At 36.1% G+C, this 22,491-nt stretch overlaps 1 protein-coding gene across 1 annotated transcript in view; it reads right to left on the bottom strand.

Moving 5' to 3' along the window:
- ADGRV1 (adhesion G protein-coupled receptor V1) overlaps positions 1 to 22,491 on the bottom strand; it is a 278,553-nt gene that overhangs the window by 255,967 nt on the left and 95 nt on the right. The window contains exons 2-8 of the mRNA XM_051642551.1: positions 10,617 to 10,801; positions 8,728 to 8,877; positions 8,139 to 8,234; positions 6,931 to 7,035; positions 5,507 to 5,620; positions 2,293 to 2,858; positions 728 to 998 (exon numbers count right to left, since the gene is read on the bottom strand). Coding sequence (XP_051498511.1) covers positions 728 to 998; positions 2,293 to 2,858; positions 5,507 to 5,620; positions 6,931 to 7,035; positions 8,139 to 8,234; positions 8,728 to 8,877; positions 10,617 to 10,801 — 1,487 coding nt within the window. The remainder of the gene's footprint in view (positions 1 to 727; positions 999 to 2,292; positions 2,859 to 5,506; positions 5,621 to 6,930; positions 7,036 to 8,138; positions 8,235 to 8,727; positions 8,878 to 10,616; positions 10,802 to 22,491) is intronic.

Genomic DNA, 22,491 nt, shown 5'->3' with positions numbered 1-22,491 from the left:
AACATGTCCTGACTGTCACTGTACATTTTTCTCCATAGTGAATTGGCACTCAAGGAGGAAATCAGATTGACAGCCACAAAGTGTCCTTTGTACATAGGCAGCACAACACTGACATTGGCAGCTTTCTCACCATGTATCATCCATGTGCCAGAATGAGCTCAGAATAACTGATTTTTTGTCTCAGCAGCTAAAGCAGGTAATTTAAAAATGTTTCAGTTTGTGAACAAAATTAATTTCATTCACCAAGTCAATTCTAACCATTTTTAAGAAAAACACAGTAGGGACTTGAGTCACATAACTGCCAGCAATGCTAGCCACCCTTTACTTAAAAGTTCAGAGGTTACAGTCTCAATCATCAAGCCCTCCTCTTGAATCTGTTACCCTGTGCAAAACATTCCAATAATCATTAAGAGAGCAAACGAGCAAGTGAAAATAACTTTCCTGCCTTCCTTAAGCAAGCATTTATGCAATGCTACATATGTTGTGAATAATCTAAACTGAATGCTACCATATTAAAAAGGTCTGGCTTTGTATATTACACTAAGCCAAATACTTTGGATATGGCTCTATATACTAAGATTATACTCAGGATTAATTTGCTTGATTTATATTCAAGCCCAAGCTGTTCATCCAGTTTAGCCAGTCAATCAACGTTATCGAAACTCATAAAGCCCCTAATTATTACCTATTATTACATCCACCAAAAGAATACTAAAAGTAAACTTACCTCAGATGGTTCACTGACTTCTGCACCTCCCTGTATAGTATCAGGTAAGAGTTTCAGAAGATAGGGCTCTGCTTCTTCTGGTATGTCATCATCAATAATGTTCAGAGGCAGTGTCACCAGCATCTGTCCTTGATGAAAACATATCTCCCCGGTCGCTGGAATGAGGTCTGCAGTCACAGGTGAGGGATCACTGCTATTTCGGATTATAACCCAGGTAACAGAAACATTTCCATGTGTTCCACCATTTCTGACAATTGTGATCCCTTCAAACCTACGGTTTTGAATGAAAATAAAAACCCTCAATGTGAAATTATTATTAACATTGGCTTGCTTATTTCAACTCTGTGGAAGATTCACACTGACTTCAGTGGGAAAACCCTTATCTGTTGAAACTGATCTTTGACTCAGGACTTAAAAATTTGTGAAATCATGACAGATATGTAAAACTTTTCCTAGAGTGCTTATCCTCTGTAATGTGTCTAAATGTATTTGTTAGAACTTAATTTGTTCACAGCAAGAAAGATACTGACAAAAATGGAGACTTGTCATGTTTTACATTTCTCTCAAGAAATATAGGCCAAATTTCAGCAAACTTTTTACTGTTTACTTTCTACACCATTTACATAATACTTCTACACCATTTCTACATCATATAAACTGTATCAAAATACAGCTGTCAGCCACAAACATTTAAATAATTATTAAGAATTAACTATTTGCCTCTATACTGAAATATTAAGTTAACAATATTTATGATATTGGAAATATCATGTTTACTGTGTCTCATAAGCACATGACTACAATAAAAAATCCAGGAACCACAACTCAGAAAAATTCAAGCAGCAAGATATATTTGTTGTGTGTAAGAAAGAAAGAGCAATACTGAAACACTGGACTCCACACACTATAAAATACTCTTTCCATATTGTTCTTAGTATGATAGCTTGAACCATTACCCATTTTTCTGGAAACGAACTAGCATCAGTAGCTAGCAACAGACATTTATATGAAGACTGTCAATATTGTGTAGCAGTCCTGCCTGTAAAATTTGCAGGGAGCTTTGATTTTAATCTCTCTGTACAATTACACATAGTTAACCTCTTTTATGTTTAAGGTTAAATATTTCATGGGAGATGCTTAATTTTTTTTTAATTATTTTATTTTTTTAAAATTAAACCAGAGATTTATTTGATATATAGCAACTACAAAGATTTACCAGGAAAGAAAGCCATAAATCTATTTGATTCTACAATTCTATGATTCCCACTTGTATGAAGTGGTGTATTTCAGCATCATGACTTCATTAATCCTGCCTTGAGATTTGGGGCTTTTCGGTATTCTGATAATGTGATTAAATATTTACAGTTTTTCCATACATTTCTTAAATACTAAAATACTTCCTGCATCATTAGACACTCCCACTTTCTTGAAACTGTTGTAGACACAGTTGATAAGAAAAACATGCAAAGAGATGACTACATTATTATATTCGGTAGTGCTTTTACAATTAGTAGATACTAGATACTAAATACTGACTAGATACTAAATTTCAGGTTCTTCAGTACCTTGAAATTTGGTCTTCATCAATGGTAACAGTCTGAACAAACAGGATACTGTTGATTGATAGGACTCCATAGGGTTTATCATTCGGTTGGATGGTGACATGAACAACAGAAGGACTAACCAGAACAGCATCTCCCTGCAAAGTGTCCTTAAGAAGCATAATCTGAAAGGTCTCAGCAATTTCTGGTATGGCATCATCAAGGATCTTAAATTTCAAATACAATTCATGAACTAGGGGTGGGAAAACAATAGTTGTATTTGGCTGTAGATCTAGGAAGTCTACATTAAGCTGTGCGTGTGCTGTTGTATCCCCAGTTATGATGGCGTAACTGACAGAGACTTCATGCTCATCAGGTCCAATTAATTTTCCACTGACATCCTTACCACGAACCACTTGAATTTTTATCACATCATCTTCCTCAGGCACCATATAAGCACTCTGAACAAAATGTACAGGACTGTCATTTTTCTTAATAATGATCTGAACAGAATTTTTCGTGTTGTTGATTTCAGCCCCTCCCTCCACACTCTTCAGATGAACAACAAACAATTCATCATTTTCAGGTACCTGGAAAAATAATATTAGCAACTGGGTGTAAGTCACATTTCAAATACATGTAGAATACTGAGAAATATGTTTTATATACTTTGCAGAAAAGGGAAATAAAACAAACTTGACAGCTCTTTCCATATTAAAACAAACAGGAGAGACATCCTCCTTTCAATTTTGGCTGAAAATCCCTTCCCAAAATGAAATGTTTCCATTTTCTAAAACATACTTCTGTGTTCTGGCAATATGAAAAAGGATGTCAAGCAAAACAAAAGCAAAACAAAAACTAGGTAAGAAGCAGAAAAATTTGGATCTTTCCAACTTGAGACTGAGGTGATCAAAACTCTACTTTTGGAAGCCACCTGTATTTGGAAGTAAATGTTTCTTTCAGTTACTAAGATTTAAATCTCAGTTTTGTGATGTTGATATTAACCTCTGTAAATGCCTGAGACAATACAGGGGCAACTTATGGACCAACCTGCCTTGGCCCATCCGTACCTATACAACTGGAGAAGGAAAACTTCCTCCAGTCAGTCACACCCACATCCCAAGGGAAGATTTCCCTCACAGATATGAGAAAGTGTTTTCTGGTGACCAACAATTACTAGAGCTTTGGTATTTCTACATGGTGACTCCTTAAACTACATTTTAGTTCTAGCTGTTCCATTTTCCAGTATCTGATGCAGCAGACAATAAAGAATGGCTTATAAACTGAAAATTACAGAACAAAAAGATGAGATTTTTGCTTTATATTACTACACTTTATTCCTTAAATCTTGATGTGATAATCCTATTTAATGGAAAAATATTATTATTTGATTAATACCTATGGGTAAAAAGTAAATATTTTAAAACTGTTCATGATCTTCATATTTCATCCTTGCTCGGGACTCCTGGAAACTACTATTTTTGCTTCTGAGAGGAATTCCTGGACAAAATTACTTACCTTTTTTTAATTTTAATAGTCTATTATAAAGTGGACAAATTCTTTTCTTGCACTTTTGTTTCCCGAGCTAAGAAAGGTCTGAAAACCCTGCTGTCCAATATTTTTTCTTTTTCATGCTCATTTGTTAATTGGCCACCCTCAGATCCTTTTTGAGGGCTAAGAGTGTGGGCATGCAAGTGCCTTTATAGCCGATGCCAATTCTGTCCCTTTTTTTGTTTGTGGCACTTAAACTCGCATAATGTTGTTGACTGATGCAGGTTTTTTGTCAACATGAGATCTGGAAGTCCTCAGTCATTTGTCTCAATACTGAGCTACAACACAGTTATTTTACCTAATTAGAATAGATGCTAACTTACATTTTGTTTAGTTAACTAATTAATACACCATCTTCCACTGCAGAAATCTAAGAGACATCTAAGAGACAGTCAATGTGTCTTGTTCTAGTTTACATCTTAATGTCTCATATAGATGAGACATTCTGGGGATCTAATGGCATCATGATTGATGAATAAAAAAAACCCAGTCAATCAAATTCCAAAGACAACAATATAAAGGATTTCAAGGGCTGCCTGGTCTCTTTCATTTTCTCTTAACAAAGTTTCCATCATTCCTCACTAAAACAGAAAGTGTATGCATAAAATCACCATAAATATAGTGCTGTGAAGATCAGAATTTCAGTTCCCTAATTTCTGCAGGAAAATTGCTACCCAATTCAGAAATGTTTGATTGCTATTCCTAACTTCAGATACTAAAGCTCAAACTAAGTTCTGAGGGCAATGCTGGATTCTTGTGAATTCTACCATCGTCATCATCAATAAAGGTTTTTTACACAAAATCAGTCTTTTGTGTATACCTCTGTATGTCACTTTCACTGAGTGGACTAGTCCCACACGTACAGATCAGACTTTAAGAAACAGAACTTTGACAGCATTTCTCAGAGGAACAAAAAAATTGATCCTCCAAAAAAAACCCCTTATTATTTATTTCTATGTTTTAGTCACAAAAACACTACATCTAATCTAAAAGACAGTTCTACACACCAGTCTGACCTAGTCTCTCAGCCTTAAAAATATTAGTATAGATGTGGAAAACCACATTTTCTTAACTAACAGCAATCTGCAAAAAATGACTTTAAAGTTGAATTCTGAGACAGGCAATTTTTGTTATTAATTTTTTCTTGATAATTTTCTCCTTAAGTTGTTCTGCACTAAAAAAATTACAAACACAAAAAAGGAGAGTCTGAGCTCATTATGCAAGCATAACCTGAACTTGCAAGGCAGATTCTTAAGGAAAAGCAGAGCATATTTAAAAAGAAATAAAGAAAAGTTAAATATTGAAATGATAGACTAATAGATAAACACAGATCTAGTTCAAGAACGTTATCCTTGGCCACACAACAAGGACCCCAGGATTACATCTGGAAAAAAAAGTGCAATGCTTTCTAGATTATTTATACGTTTATTGCAGTAGCACCTAACAGATCTAGTCAGAACTGCCAGGACGTGTTCAGAAACTAAAAATATTCAATTATGAGAATTACAGAAGTAGAATTAGAAGGAGTAAAATGAGAGCTCATAGAGCCAAAACTTAACACCACTTTATTACACAGAAGCACTTTTAACCTCATTTAAAACAAGCATTTTTGTAATTTAGAGTACTCTAAGTCTCTGCAGGTATAATTATACACAACCACACTAAAACAAAATCAGTTTGTTCTTACCTGATCATCAAGCACTGTTAAATTATAAATCAGCATTGATGTCCCAGGGGTAAATGTAATATTTCCCCTAGCTGGACTTAAGTCTTCTTCAGCTGGATCTGGCCCATTTTCTATCTGCAAATAACTGACTTTTACAATAAGAAATATATAAAGCAGGAAGACAATAATAATCACTATACAGTGTGTGCCATGCATAGCTAATGATTGTCTATTCAGTCATCTCCTGCTTATAGGCACACACATTCAGTTGTGAAAATCTGCTTGTTTTTAGCAGATGGAGTAAATTAGAGTACCCCCTCTGAAGAAACTGTATGTCACCAGAAAAAGAAAAAAAACTACTTCCATGAAGGCATATGGGGACTCTGGTATCTACTGATTCAAAATTGACTCTTCCCTGTAACAGAAAAGATTTGCATTCTAATTTAATTTAAATCACGAGCATTTAATTATAAGTTTCAAGACAAAAATAATAAGTATTGTTTTTTTGTTCTGTCTATCTTGACACCTGTTATTAAGGATGTTACATTTAATAGTAAAGACCAAGAAGCCACTTGGAGGCAAAATTATTATTGTATTTTATTATTTTTTTAGAAAATCTTGTTCATTTTTTGTCAACATATATGTATATAAACTACTCTGTGGGATGGACATGATTGATTGTGCAGGTAGTAAAATTTATTTGACCATAAAACAAAGAGATCTGCAATAAATTACACAGAGAATCTCCCTCTGTGCTTTACCTATAGGTGCTATATATAGTATACAATTAAATTCAGTACAAATCTTTTTGGATTTTTACAGGTCTGGATTGCACCCTTGATGACATATAAAACCAGACATCTGACAATGAAATAACCATATGAAAGTATTTGTATATAATTTTAAAGTATGGAACACAATTTGAGCTAGATATGAAAAAACAAACAAATGAAAAAAGCCCCACAACAATAAAGGCAATGACTATCACATTCCAATCAAACACATAAATAACAGTCTAAATGTTCAATATGAATGGTTTAATGTCTGGGAACTCAAACTGCAGTCTTACAGACTTCAGATGCTTCTTTGTAAAATATAGATCAAATTTGAAGAAACATTAAGTAAAACATTACTTACATGATTAATAAAAATTGTTTTCTAGTAATACCTACCATACCAAGGCTGCCTCAAATATCTTCCTAAATGACAGAGAATACTCAGTTTTTTCTAAAATATCTTCATTTATCCTCAAATCAAGCAGTCAGATAATTACAGTCTTTTCCATTGACACGTGATATCTTTCCATTTTATGAAGCAGATTTAACAAATGTAGATATAGATATATTTCCCTTCTTTCACTTTTATAAACACTTTGATAAGTTACAGTTATGGCCTCACAGTTTCATCCAACAGACTGAGGTAAGAAACCTTTTTAATAAACTCACCTCAAAAGTTACGGTGACCATCCCATAGGTTCCCCTCTCCCTAATCAGAGTGAGAGGTACAGATTCATTTCTGCCCCTGGGCTCATTCACTGTGATTAAGGCAGACTAATGAGGAAGAAAAGGGACAGGCAATCAGGCACAGATCAAGTATCACAGCAGAAGGAAGAAACTGTTGCCATAGAAATACCAAACTCCCACAGACAAGTTAATCCCATCTCCAAACCACTCCAACAATGACATACATTTCCTAGCAACCAATTAGTTCAGCTAATTAAAAGCATGAAAGATTTCATTTTAAAAAAATAAAAATACCATAAACTATGCAAGCAGGGTGGGGTTTGTTTTGTAAATTAACATCGTTGCTTCACACAAAGCACTGACATATTAGCACTGGTATTTATAGGAGCTCCTAATCTCGTTAAAAATAAGGGTTTTTTTCCATAAAAAGGTCATTTATTAGATGTGACAATAAACGGACTCCTTCTATCAAACTGTTGTAGATGAAATATTTCAGAGCATTATACCAATTCAGAGAGCAGCATGGCTCAGTACTGTGGTGCTAGGAATGTCTCATGTCCCTGTGCTTCTTCAGAAAAGTCCTTTACAAAAATTACATTGCCATAACACTGGCAATAAGGTACAGCTTCTCTTTTCATTAACACAACCTCTGTACTATTGCAAGTGTCCTTCACACTGCAGGAGACATGCACACCAATGCCTTATCACAGAAGGTGTTATACAGTGCTTGTGTCATGATACTGTTCTCTCACCTGGTGAGCCAAGTGTAAAATTGCTCCCTGAAGATGCAAAAATGTATCTATTCTCAAGATTTCCAAATCGTATAATTAACTTTCCTATGGTATTATTATTTCCTTATTCCACACTGTACTAACATCTTGACTTATAGAGGAAGGGCACTGAGGCTGAACAACTCTTTAGAAGTTTTATATTTAAGACAAGCAACATCGGCATTCATCCAAGTGTGAGCGCCTCAGATTATGTCTCAACACCCAAAAGCATACAGAAGTATGAAAGTTGTATATATGTATGAATTACATACACATGTGAGAATTACCTCTAGAGATGTTTTCAAGACGTAAGTCAGAAACACTTTTCAAGGGATTCAGTTGAACAACTAACCAGCATCTTTGAAAATTTTACCATTATGATTTCTAAAATTTTCACATATACCATATAAAAAGCCATACCATGTTAAAAGAAATTATTCCGAAGGCATTGTCATTTGACAAGATTGTTACAGTGACAGATTTGGGTGAGCCAAGCTTTATCGTTGCAGATGGTTTCTAAAATTAACAAAACAAAATAAGACATTAGATATGATGGCAAAACCCACACAGTTTTATTTTACTGTCTTTTAAAAATAAGTATTATGCCTATGACAAGCTCATGCCTATGACAAACTGTATGTCTTTATTATATATTACAGTGGAAGTCTCATTTACTCATTCTTTCCAAAGGACTGGAAGTAGATCTCTCTCTTTTGGCACTTCCACCTATCTTCCAGGTATTCTCTACGTAGGAAAACAGGAAAAGCTGAAAATCCCTTGATAGTCTAACGCTTCTGGGCTCTACTACACCTTCAAATGTCCACAGGAATGGAAAAATATTATAAAAAGCAGTTGGCACCATCCTGGCTAGTCTCCAAATTTTATTTCTTTACCTATTAGCATGCAGACTCATCAGCAGCATGACTACTCTAAAAACCTCTGGAACACCATTCATTGCTGTCAGCTCACCCACTGTAACGTGCACTTAAATTGAACAACTGATACTTACTGCCAATGTCAAGTAAAATGTGAATGTCTCATCGGCCTCTGGAAGGTCATCATCACAGACAGATATATACACTGTTCGGTTTGTTTCTGTATCAGGTATAAATGCAGCTGCATATGTGTCAAAAAAGTCACCTGTGTCTTCTCCATCAATCTGCAATAAATACATAACTGAATTTGAATGCCACCTCCTTCTTCCCCCACTGACTTCTATAATATGATTCTGGATTCATTGGACAGACAAAACCCACACTCCTTTGCACAGAATCCTTCCTGCAATTTCCCCTGCTGTCATACAGTTAATTTCTGGACAGAAGGTATTGATAATAGCCCCCTGTACCCATGCTGAGTAAGTAGAAGGGGGGAAACAACAATAAAAATAAAATAAAAAAAAAAATGATGCTTCATTCAAAACTTTATGACTTCCTTCCACACAACTGGGTATCTCTTGCATAATGCACCATACGACCAGATTTTTTAATGGAAAAGCTATTCATAGCACAGCTCTGTACACCTCATAATAGCCTACCTGAACTAAAGTTACCTGAAGATGTAACTGCCCTCTGCCTTTCTTTCTCATTCTAGAGCCCAGGCACTCACCTCAGATTAACATTTTAATTGCTAGAGTTGGCAAGAGGAATCCTATAACCAACAGCCCTGCTGTCATTTCGGGCAACAAAAGGAAATCCCCTGATTCTACTTAAGTAAGGTAGTTAGAGGAGAGATTACAAAGGCACTAATGTTGAGACTAAGGGAAAAGTTTACAGGTTGAAGCTGAAACTAAATGGGGAGAAGCAACTGAAACAGCATGGCTGCCACCCCTGAAACTACCACATTAACAGGCGCTAAATGTTTGATGAACCATTGTGAAAAAATATATCACTCATTTGAGAACAGTGAAATTAGAAGTTCAGTGAAGAGGAAATAAAGTGTGGAAAGTATTTTGTGCCTCTCATCTATCATTGGACATACAGGCAACTGAATTTAAGTATCTGAGCCAACCACAGGCTTACCAAAATCTCTTACAAAACAGGCTGTAAACATCTTTCAAAGAGAGCTGCTCAAAATATTCATTTTAGAAACAAAATTTGGAATTTCAGGTCCCTGATAAGGAAACTCTGCTTGTTACACTGAATCTTAGTTTCTCAAGGATTTCTCCTTAGATGTTTTCCACTTTATTAAGTGCAAAATCCCTACAGATCAATTTTTATTCCTTGTAATTTCTGACACGTATTTTTCATTTTTAGTTGCAGGACAGTAAAATATTGTGCAGGAACACAGGTATTTTCTTTTGACTTCAGGCTACAGAAATTAATGAGAAGTACATCTTCTCTGCTAAACTGATGTGTTCTCATATTCTTCTCATACCACATAGAATCTTACTCCATACACATACAGTATTGCTCACCCTAAGATGTGTCAACTTTTAAAGGGAAAACAATCAAGATCACAGTTAATAACAGATAGGAAATAAAGGAAATAATGTAAGAATACTAACTCTGATCTCCCAATGAACAATGCAATTTTTAAAAATCATACAGGAATCTGACTCAAACAGGAGAGTAGCTATTAAATTGCACGTTCTAAAATAAACTGGAAAAGCAAAAATTGTTAAATATCCACATTTTTCAATATGAACACAGTCAAAATCAAATAAGCACATCAGCTTGGACTTCCACCTGAGCAGCAGGAGCTGGCTCCTGGAGGAACATTTATACCATTGGTATAACCAGCAACCAGCCAATGCCTACTCAGTTACAGACATTGGGTGTTGCTTTTTCCAAGTGAATCACTGCCCTCCCTTTCAGTGGCTTGAAAAAAAACACAGGCAACATTCAAAACTTCAGAAAGGTACTAATATCTACTGAGAATATAACTGGCATAGTTCCTTACCGACACAATAGCTGTAACGTTTGCAGGCTTCCCAGTCCTCTCAATTACGAGACGTATAACAGTTGTACTTGTTTCATTAACTACAAATTCTGTCTGTCCACTGAACTTCACTTCTGTTTCTCCAGATGTGCAGTGAATGAGCAATACTGAAAGCAAATAAACTAATAAAGAAGAAGAGGGCATCCCTATGGAAAAATAAAAGAGTAATAAAAAATAAATTGTGAATCTAAAGTATATAAAAAAATTTTCGGTCAACCTCACCAATCCAGCCAACCCATCTCAAGTCTCCAAACACTGTGATTATCTTGTAAGCATCAGAAATGAGATTAAAACACACACAGGTCTCAACTATAATGAAGTCAGATAACGTAATTATCATCTAAATTTAATTCTATTTTCATAATTTTCATCCAGTGATTTTCTATGCAGTATTTACCAACTTTTTTTCAAGTGGAGGAATAAGTAACTTATTTTAAGAAAAAACAAAGATGTTGCCACGATAGTTGTAATTTCCAAGTAACAAAAAATTATCTTAAAGGCTAACAGTTCCATTTTCAGTTTCTTTGCTCTCTTGATTCTCTTTAGAAACAAATATGAATTGGCAGGAAGGATGAAGGGTTGGATATCTGCTTTCATCTCACAGACCATCTTCTGACATCTTATGGACCATGAAATGTTTTTAAATATTTGCATATTTCCTAGAGATTTTTTTCATTGCTCCTCTTATCCCATGATGCTTTCCTGTTTTCTAGTTACAGAGAATCACTGTGGCACATTTTAATGCCATTGTAACCTCCCTACACCCAGATAATTATTTTTATTTGGTCTTGCACAATGTCAAGTTTTCTCTTCTGTTAGGATAAGCAATTTAATGCTAAGGTGGTTTATTTCTCTTACACGAGAGCCCAGTCATGGAATGTAAAATACAGCTTTAAGTTCCAATGAAGTCATCAGGTGCTGATAATGTGAAAGGTGCATTTTTAAAATGGGACAACAAACTGGAAACAGGTGTTATGTTTGTAGAGTCTCATATTGTACAGTGCTGACCAGAACCAAGACTATCGATGCTGGATGGAGCAGATTTCTGTCATAAGGATCTCAGCAATTTTTTAACAAATCAAGAGAACAGAGTTCTGCTCTGGACACCAAAAAATGTTACAGCATGGATCTTTAATGTCATTAGTTCTTTCAGCAAGTTTCTTTTAATCTGTAGTCACTACTTTATAATGCTACTACTTGAATTTTCTCTGCAAAAGATACAAACAATATTTGTGTAATTAGACATACAAATAAAACGTTACTTTGCTTAAAACTATGCTTCTAAGTGCTATACTTATCAGACAAATCTGATCAATGATGGATGCATAAAGTATGCAGACCTTACATTAATATTTGCATATCAATAATACTTGAGCTCAGCCATGCTTTCAAAGCACGTTTCCATTATTTGTAAGTGATAGTGAATGGATATTCAGTCAGAAATGGTCACTGAAGCAGAAAATAAAATGCTCAGTATATTTCAACATATTCTAGAAAAGTGTGTGTCAAATTTGTAACTGGAATACACTGAGGTCCAGTGCAGATTCTGAGTGGTTTATGTACAGAGTCAGGTAGCTTTACACTTGCACTGAACAGAGAATGAGACAGCCTTCAGACACTAAAATTAAATAGATTCAGAAAGACTTCAAGACCCTTATTCATCTTACAATAAATTCTGTCTAGGCAAGGGTCAACTTTACATTGTGAGGACTTGAAATAAACTGCTATTGGGCAAGTTAAAGAAGAAAAATTATCCACAGGTGTGACACATTAAATAACTTTAAGTACAGTCGGGAAAACGATGATTGTCTCTCAGAATCTCTACAAGCAAAGAGTGTTGAGATGACAAAATGAGATTATTTTAATTACTTGTAATAAAAATTTGCCTGGCTCTACTGAAAATCAGAGAGGGAAGAGGCAAGCAATGGAAGGAAGTGCAAAGAATTAGGGCTAACCATTTTCCCTATGAAAACAACTATTCATTTTACAACCTATTTGAAAAGTGTTCTCTTATTTCTGGCAAAATGTCACACAGTAAAATAATGTTGCTGCAGAACTTCACATTGCTACAAACTTTAATTACCATGAACACAGTCATTAAAGAGATCCATGTCCCGCAGTCTTTCAGGAACAATGCTTGTTTCCTACATATCTATCTATTGAGTAATTCTAGTGCAGAAAAAGCTTACAGTGGGAAGCAAAGATAAAATATACATATATAAAATCCCTGGGATTTAAAGTAGTCAGCCTTTTCAAAGTTGACTGTTTTAACGTGAAAGATGTTTTGGTTGGTTTTATATGGAACTGCTCTGAAAAATACAAACCTTCAAGCTGGGAAGAGAACAGTTGTCTAACCTTTGTAAACTCTGAGACAATTACACTGTCTGCAGTTGCTGGCATCATCCATACTAAACTGAGGAATTTGTTGACCTTTTAGCTTCAGCTGTTACCTTGTCATAGACTTCGCAAATATCTTCCCACGGTACATGCTTCTAGTAAATAATACTGAAAACATGATCCTTGAGGGCAAGATTACGAAGTTTAGAGTTACTTGAATTCTATTACTTCTACTAGAGAGCATTCTAAAACTATAGGATTACTTCTGTGGAACAAGAGAAGTTTCACAATCACACCATCAATTATTTAGCTGGTGTGTATTCTTCCTTGTTACATTATTTGTACTAAGATTTACTTTGCACAGTCTGCCAAAAGTAGTTTTTACTCTGTTGACATAAAATCAACTTTGAAAATCATTATTATTTCTAAAAAGTCATGTAACATAGTAAAAATAACATAAATCAAGACTTACAGAATGCAGAACAAATGTATTCAATTAGCTGAAAAGACATTATAGGTCACAGAATGTTATTTTTTTTAATATGAACTCACTTAATACACCAAATTCCTTCATAAATTTATAGAGGAACACAATTAGTTCTGCATTAACTGCATTGCACAAAGTTGAGCAGAAGTCTTTGCAGGATTAAACTCTTCCCCACGTCCCTCACCCCAGTATTTCACTGGTGAGTTTAATTTTAATTTTCATACATCTTCAAAGTATGTAGAAGTCAATGGACCAACTATTCTGCTACTGTGTTCTGACCAAAGCCATTTCAAATAATTATTTGTAGTATCAATGGTAGTTTAAAGCAACAGCTACATACTTAGGACTAGACTATGTTTTTAAGGGGGCTTTATTGAGAGTTTCTGGCATCATAACTAAAAGAGAGTATCTCTGAAGAATTATCTGGACATTTCACTGGTATTAAAGAACCTTAAAAGTCTAAAAACCACATTATTCAACTATATAATAATAATTTTAAAAAGTACAGAAATCTAAGTCAGAATTCCAATCCATGATCCCTAACTAACATCTTCAAGTCTGTATTTTATGACACTTTCTGAAGCACATTTGTGTTTCCCCCCTAAAACACAGAATCCTATTGCAGAACCCAGCAGAGCATATTCTGATTCTACACAGTAATTTCCAGAGTAGCATCACAAATCACGTGAGGAATACAGCCTAGTGGCACATGGAGACATCAAGAAGTGAAATAAAAGGCCTGTGAAAGATTCTAAATCTGAAATTAAATGAGTGTAAAATGCCAGATAAAGAATGGAGAATTGTAAGAGAAAGGAGAGTTCACCAACTAAGCAGCAGATGGAATGAGGGATTACATATCCTGTACCTCAGATTTGCAGGGGAGAAGAAACAAGCAGGTGTGCTGAAGCAGCACCTCTCCCATCCAGCAGCTACAGCTCGATTACCATGGCACATCTTCACACAGTTCTCAAGACAAGGGACACAAGGCAGCAGAGAAAGAGTAAAGCCTAGTGCATTTTTCACTGCCTGTCCCTGTCTAGTCCCAGTGATTACAAATACCCAGCCAAGTAGAACACTCAAAAACTGGCATGCCTAGTACTATCCATTGAGTACAGCATTACAGCTATCAATGGTTGCCACAGAGAAGTCTATTCACAGCAGAGATGTCAGCACCCAGCAGCATCTTTGGCTGAATTCAATGGGGGAGAGATACGTGTGCTCTTTCATATGTAAAGAGATCCTCTGTACTACACAGGAACAGCACAGAGCAAGAAGTTTCTCAAGGTCATTGCCCATGCTGCACCTGTTGCAGAAACATATTGAAAACCTGCAGCGTATTTTCAGGAAACCCCTGCAATTTACAACATAATTGGAGAATAACCTAGAAAAGTAGCAGGAATTACAAAAACTTGCATTTGCTAAATTTCTCCTTCCTGTATTGTCATGATCCTACATTAAGAGAGAAATATTTTATTTCAGACTGGGGCTTTCTTCCCCTCAAGGTTCCCACAGTTCACACATAGGAGGACACCAGAGCTCTGTCCACAAGGCTTAGCATTTGCATAGTGGGTATTACCCAAGCCTGTTCTGTTAGCTGTTGTAGATGTGGGATAATTAAGTCTCTCTTCCATTAAGAGAGACCCAAAAATACAGTTTTCCAAAGGTACTATTTCAAAACAATATCTTTCTATACCCCTACTTTTTTGCCTTCAACCTGCTTTAAGGTGCACAAAGAACAAGAATTACAGAAAGTCACGTCCAGTACTGCTTTGTCTGCACCCCGGGACTGCACTAAGAACTGCAGCTACTGGGGCAAGAGTCTGTCTCACCAATTTCCATGCACATTACGGCATCACAGAATCACAGAATTTTTGGAGTTGGAAGGGACCTTAAAGATCATCGAGTTCCAACCTCCCTGCATGGGCAGGGACACCTCCCACCAGAACAGGCTGCTCAGAGCCCCATCCAACCTGGCCTGCAACACCTCCAGGGATGGAGCCCCCACAACATCTCTGGGCAGCCTGTTCCAGTGTCTCACCACCTTCACACTGAAGAATTTATGTCTGATCTCTAACTTAAATCTCTCTTCTTTCAGCTTACAACCACGAGCACTCATCCTCTCACTGCAAGCCCCTGTAAAAAGACCCTCCCCAGCTTTCCTGTAGGCCCCCTTCAGGTACTGGAAGGCCACTATGAGGTCCCCCTGGAGCCTTCTCTTCTTCAGCCTGAACACCCCCAGCTCCCTCAGCCTGTCCTCATCAGAGAGCTGCTCCAGCCCTTGGGTCATTTTTGTGGCCCTTCTCTAGACACATTCCAAGAGGTCCACATCTTTCTTTTGCTGGGGGCACCAGAGCTGGACACCGTGTTCTAGGTGAGATCTCACCAGGGCAGAGTAGAGGGGCAGAATCACCTCTCTCCATCTGCTGGCCCCACTTCTTTTGATACAGCCCAGGATAGAGTTGGCCTTCTGGGCTGCAATTGCACATTGGTGGCTCATGTCCAGCTTTTGATCCACTGGTATCCCCAGGTCCTTTTCCACAGGGCTGCTCTCAAGTGCGACCTCCCCCAGCCTGTATTCATATCTCGGGTTACCACGTTATTCAGCATCACTTGGATGCCTTCACTTCCAATTCTTCTCAAGGGTTTGCTGTCTTCCTCTTTACTACAAAGACATTCCAGGCACCTGTCTATCTTCCCTCTTTGTGTTACTAACATTGGAAAGTGCTAGCCAAAGCACAAATGCAGACTGAAGTGCTGAAAATCCCTTGATCAGCTTTCACTGTCCTGGAGTTTTTGGGGTCAGCTGTTTACATACCTGCTCACTATTGCTCCTGTGACAGAACAGAACCACAGCACAACCTGGGCTGCTAAAATGGTTGCTCTGTCCTTGAGATTAATGACACTGACAGTCAGTCAGTGAGCCTCCTGACTGTCTTGCTTTCAATTTGCTTGCAATATTAAAAAAAATAAGTATCTTATTATCTATGACCATATGTATCACTGGGAATGGCCAATTTAATGTAAGCTGAACATATCCACATGAAAATTCTTGCTCATTCAATTATATTCCCTTGAAAAAGACACCCACCCTTCAACATGAACATCTTATCCTAAGGAAGAAAAGATTCTTAAGGTGCCTGCCATTGTATTTATATTTACTAGTGAGAAAGGCAATCTATCCTCACAGCCAGGAACCAATACTGGGAGTGATAAACCTGCAAGCCAAGGCCAAGACACAGCCCTGATGAGAAATTCAAATAATCTCATCCTGTTATTAGAGCTCACTGAGAGGTAAAAAGTGTAACAAACTCAGAATACCCCTTGTAAGTGTTCTGGCAACCTTCTCAGAAGAATCTGAGTGGATCTAAACTATATCCTTAAATTTTAAGTTCTAATCATATAACCACCACTGGAGAAGCAAGTTTTATCTCTTAAAACAGGTAATGCTAAAGGCTTTTTGAGGTAGCAGCCTGCTGTTTTTTCTCATTCTGAGCAGGGAATAACTGAGCAGTGATGAATCCTCTACTTGTGTTTGCTAACAGCAAGCAGAGAGAACACAAACCTCTTCTACAAACACTTGCAGTTACCTTATAATTTGCTAGTCAAACAGAGAACCAGACAATAATTTTGAGTAGCTCTAAGACCCAGATTATTTTTACCCAGAGTACCTCCAGTCAAATGACTTATTAAACAAGTTATTAAGGTTACTTTGGATTTAGAATGAAGATCAGAGTCTATTGTAAATAAACTGGCTGAAATCTCCTAAATAACTAGGTTAACAAATACGCCAGTTGGAATCTCAATTACCCTAATTTGTACCAAAAAAGCACCACTAATTTCACCTGCAGAACTTCTAAATCATGTCATGCAATTGACAAGAATTCATCCACATAGAGTTCTAACTATATCCTGTAAAAATAACATATGGTTTTGGAACAGTTTCACTTAGCATGTAGTATAGGTTTAAGCGAGAGGTAAATCCAGTTTTCACCTCCACAATGGAAATCCTTTTCAACCTACATACTTCTAATGAAAACAGCAGACACCTTTTCACTAATATACAGGATTTTCCAGAATCAGGGTCTAGCTTTTTACCCAGGCATTTTGCTCCAAGTAGGGATTGAGACACTACAAGCACTCATACTCTCTCTCAAGCAGTTTCTTGCAAAAAAAACCACCTCCCAGCTCACACTTATTGTAAAAGTAACTGCACAACTCAGTCTGACACAGCATAAGGCTGTGGAACCAGAAATCCAGCTGAAGAAGGTCTGCAAGCTTCCACGAAGAACACCTGTTTATTCTACTTCAGTAAAGTTCTCAAGTTTCACAACAATTTCCATTTGTACCTCTGCTGTGGGGGTTTCTCTCTTGTCCTCCATACCTTTACTTAATGGATTTTTAGAACATGTGAGCTGAGGACAAAACTACTGTAGCTTCAAATACCTAGTGCAAGTCCTGAATTAGGTACTGTGGCCTGAATGAAGAGTATATATCAGATAAAGTAATTATGGGCTTCTGCAGTATAATGGTTAATTTCCTCATACTTAAAACCAAAAATACAGCAACCTGTTCTGCAGTACAGCTTCACACATAATAATCTTGCAGGACAAAATAAATCTTTAAGGTATGGAACAGTAAATTACAGCCTCATGGTGGGGAGTAGATTGCATTCTTTGATGCATACTGACAGAAGAATTCTTGCTATCCACAGTGGATTCTTACAAATTAATATGCAGGTATGCACCAAACAGAATCTTAATATGCCATCTAATTATTAGAACAATTGGGTCAGTGAGTTATTCTTGAGTTCATAAAAGCAAATTATTAAACATGAAAATTTGTATCAAGTATATACATTAATTTTAAAACATATATCAAAAACCCCCTTCATTTCTACAGTTAAATGTATTCATTTATTATTGAGATGCAGCAAAAAATATGGCTCTTATTATAGATCTGTATTTACAAAACGCCTCCAAAGACTCTTTTCTGTACAAGTAAAATACATTTGTATCATTTTAGAGATGATTAGCATGGGGCCCTCAGTCTAATCTATACTGTGAACTAATCTCTTAAGTCTGGGGAATTCAGTTTTAAAAAAAACAAACAAGTATTTATGTGGGGAAGAGAACACCCCAAGCAAAATTTGTTTAGCTTCAAAGACTTCTTACACTGCCTTTATCACGTATTGTGCTTTCTTTGGCTTTCTAAACCTTTTAACCTATGTCACAATTTAATAATCACTATTTAATAATTATAATCATTCCCTTATTAACTGGGTATTTCTTTTCTTTCTTCTAAGGCACCCTGTAGTTCAAGACAAGGAAATCTCTGTGTTGATTAGTTATTTAAGACCAGCAACAATAACTATGCTGGAAAGAAAGGTACTTTGAGAGGATTACACAGAGCTAGTTCTCAACAGCACCAAGCCGAGAGCAGCAAATTACAAACCCAAGTACTTCATTGCATGTAACCAAATTGGCTGGTTGAAATGCTAATTGCCTTTCAGCAAAGCTAAAGGCAGACAGGGGACCCTGTGCTTCACAGAATGACATGCATTTTTTACCCCACTTCTGAACTATTGTCTTGCTTAGAATTATTCAAAATCTATTCATAAAGGTAGCTCTTTTCCTAACCTTTAAAAATGTGGGAAATTTCTAAAGCTCTGACCAATAAATACCTCGGATCTGTTGGCCTGCCAAACCCTTAACAGATGGCTGAATTAAGGCCATGTTAAATCCTTAATGAAGCAAAGCTTGAAACAGTTCTGAGCAATAACATTTTGGACCAGTCCAGAATAAGTGACTGAGGAGGAGGAGGAAGTTTCTTTTGCCATCTGAAAAGGAGAATCATCACTGTACTCTAACTAATAAATCTATATTAGATACAAAAGAAATAACCAGACAAAAATCTCATTGTATATAAAAAATATCGTTACAACATTCTAGAGGAAATTCTATCTTCAACTTGCTAAAAAATCCACAAACACAGAAGCTGTCATGAATGTGGAAAGCATCTTCTCTGTTGTTTAATTTTGCCAGAAAAGTTCATCCTGCCAAATAAGCCTGTTTAAGTGAGTACAACTTTATCTTAGTATCAACCTTGGAGTGAATTTACAAATTATCTCAGTAAAAGGAAATGAAACAACTTTAGCTAGTTTTATAGCAAATAGTCATAAGCCAATCTATGAAAAAATGCTTTTCATATTTCAAGCATAATTCAGAACTTTCAGTTTCCAAATTCTTTCTGCAAACAGCCACAAGTTTTCATGCACAGAGTAAACTCAATCCTGAAAATATTTATTCACTCAAGGTGTGATTTAGGAAAGGGAGGATTTGCTGAAATAGCATCATTTGTGATTCTGTATTTTCAGAGTAAAAAATATCACAGTGGGTCCACCTGGAATAAAATAAGTGGCTTCTAACATTGATTCTTCCTGTCAATCTTTTTTTTTTTTTCTTCTTTTCCAGGAAATAGTAATATAGTGCCTATCAGATAGACACAATTCTTGAATTACTGGAACTTAACAGAACATGGTTCTGTAAGCTTTGATTTTACTATGCAGATGTTCTATAGCATTTTAAGAAGTATTCAGATACTATGTATGCTTACTTCTAGTGAGGAAAAGTGTGGTATTCACTTCTGTACACAACAGTGACTACACCTGAACCAGCCAGTTTTGTACAGCTGAAATGCAAGCACAATTTCTACAAATTAGTAAAACCAATCAATAGAATTACACATGTAAAAACAGTTATGTGCATTATTATATCTTTAGGAGGTCAAGGCCTAATACTCCCTAAGCAAAGAATTTCAGCCTATTCATTTTATTTTCTTTCTCCTACTTACATTTTTAAATTAACTTAACTAACTAAATTAACTAACAGCTAAATTGACCCAGTACCAAGAACATACTGGAAGAGGTTGGCCAAGACAGTAAAAAATCAGAGAGCAGGGCTATCCAGCTACAAAATGGAGCTAGATTGCATCAGATATGCTATCTCATATAATAGCAGGAGCTTGACATACAGTTTACTGTTAGGATGAAAAACTTCAGAAGCAGATGAGACAAATTTTAGTTCTCCCTTTCTTTTAAGTGTGATGCAAGGACATACATTTCCATCAAGTTTTCAGTGAAACATTCTAGTACTAAAGTTTTTAAAAGACAATATTTAATACCCACCTCATCCTTACCACGTTGTAATTCTGAATAATTATGGTACTAATGTAAAAATATCAAAGGTGATTTGTAAATCATCAATATTTCTCCCAAATTGCCATAAATTTTTTTTAACCCCATGACTGAGGTCCTTACAGTCCCCCTGTGGTACTCTTCTCTAGTCCTACACATTAAAAGTATGTGCTTTCATAGCTCTTCCAATAGTTCTGCCTCAGTCATCATATTCATCTTTCAAGTAAAAGATGCATTTAAGCATTTTCAGACTTAAGCACTCTGTTTTTAATGGGTTTTTTAATTGAATTCCAAAAGAAAACAAAAAACCCTGGAAGACAATAAATTTAAAAAAAAAAACAACATTCCATGCATATTAAAGGTTTTAATATCAGATTAAGATTTAGACCAAATTCTGAAAATCTAATTCCAATGAAGCTCCCAACAATTTCCAACAGAAGTATTGCACTGTAGGTTTGAATGCCTAAGGCTCAAGCTCATTCACTAGTACGAGTTCTTTAAAACTCATCCAGTATTATTTTTCAGCCTTAAAAACACTGACAGCACAAATAAACTGCTCAACACTAATTCTCACAAAAGCAAATATAATTTTTCCCATTGATTTACACGTGATCAGGACACAGACCACAATTACAAGCTAATAAGTGTGTGCTCCCATTATCAATGTTAATTAGTTCACTCAGATGCAAATTTAGTAAATACCATTGATTTCTTCATGTAAAGCAATTAAAACACAAAAATCAATCAGAAAGCTAGTAAAGCACAAAACTGTTTATTAGAAATCAATAGCAACATACATATTAGTAGTAACAAATTAGAGACTAAGAATTATGCTCCCTTGAAATACATTAATTTTTCCATTATCAAATATTTGGCCATTTCAATTCTAAGCCTAATATGCCAGAAATTATTTTGCTTCCTTATGAATCTGCTTCTCCTTTCCACATGGAAACACTGAATTCATTCAGCAGGAGAAACATGTTTCAGGCTTAAGGGACAGACTAAATATATCACATTCTACCTTCAGTTATTAAACTGCCCTCATGGCAGATTCTCAAAATTCTTAGTATTTAACTGAAATACTTGTTCTAAAAGATGTGTGCAAAGTATTATCAGGGAAAGAAAAACCACTTTCAGCTTCTTTATAATGAACAAGATTTTTTAAAATCACATGTTATTTCATGTCTGCACTATAGAGCAATTATAGGCTCCTTTAAAAACAATGACTGATGTTTGGCAAGCAGTTCCATATACATTTGATCTTAACTTTATCTAGGCTAGCCAGAGTGAATTATGCAATGTCTTATACAAAATTAGCATATCCAAAGCAAGAAGCACAAGCAGTATTTCCACTTGTAATCACTTACTTGTCGTATTTTAATTCTGAACATGCTACAAACTCATTCCTTGTCAGATGATAACTTGAAAAATTAATTCTTACTTTTAACTCATTCCCCTTTGTAATACACAATGCACACACAGCTCCTCCACTTCTTTTATTTCCCCCTAATCCAAACAGTGAATTTAATCTTTTGTGCCTTTTTGAGAGTTAAAAACTGCCAGCCAGGATGCTTCAGACTGCTTTTCATCCTGATATGATCCCCCAAGAACAGAATTTTCCATTGGAAAGACTATTGTCTCCACCTGCCCTGCTCTGCAGAGCAGAAAGAGGAGCTGCTGGAACAACAGAAACCTTATCAGGCTCTCCCAGTCCACTCAGGGCTGAGCCACCCTGCTCGCTGGCTGTGGCTGCTTCAACCTTCTCCCTGCCGCAACAGGTGCTACTGGCAGCACCTTCCAAGCTGGACAGTGACTTAACA

The sequence above is a fragment of the Apus apus genome, chromosome Z (genome assembly GCF_020740795.1).
Source record: "Apus apus isolate bApuApu2 chromosome Z, bApuApu2.pri.cur, whole genome shotgun sequence".
NCBI classification, from domain to species: domain Eukaryota; kingdom Metazoa; phylum Chordata; class Aves; order Apodiformes; family Apodidae; genus Apus; species Apus apus.
Note: the sequence above shows the minus strand (reverse complement) of the source record. Positions and strands in the feature narration are given on the sequence as shown.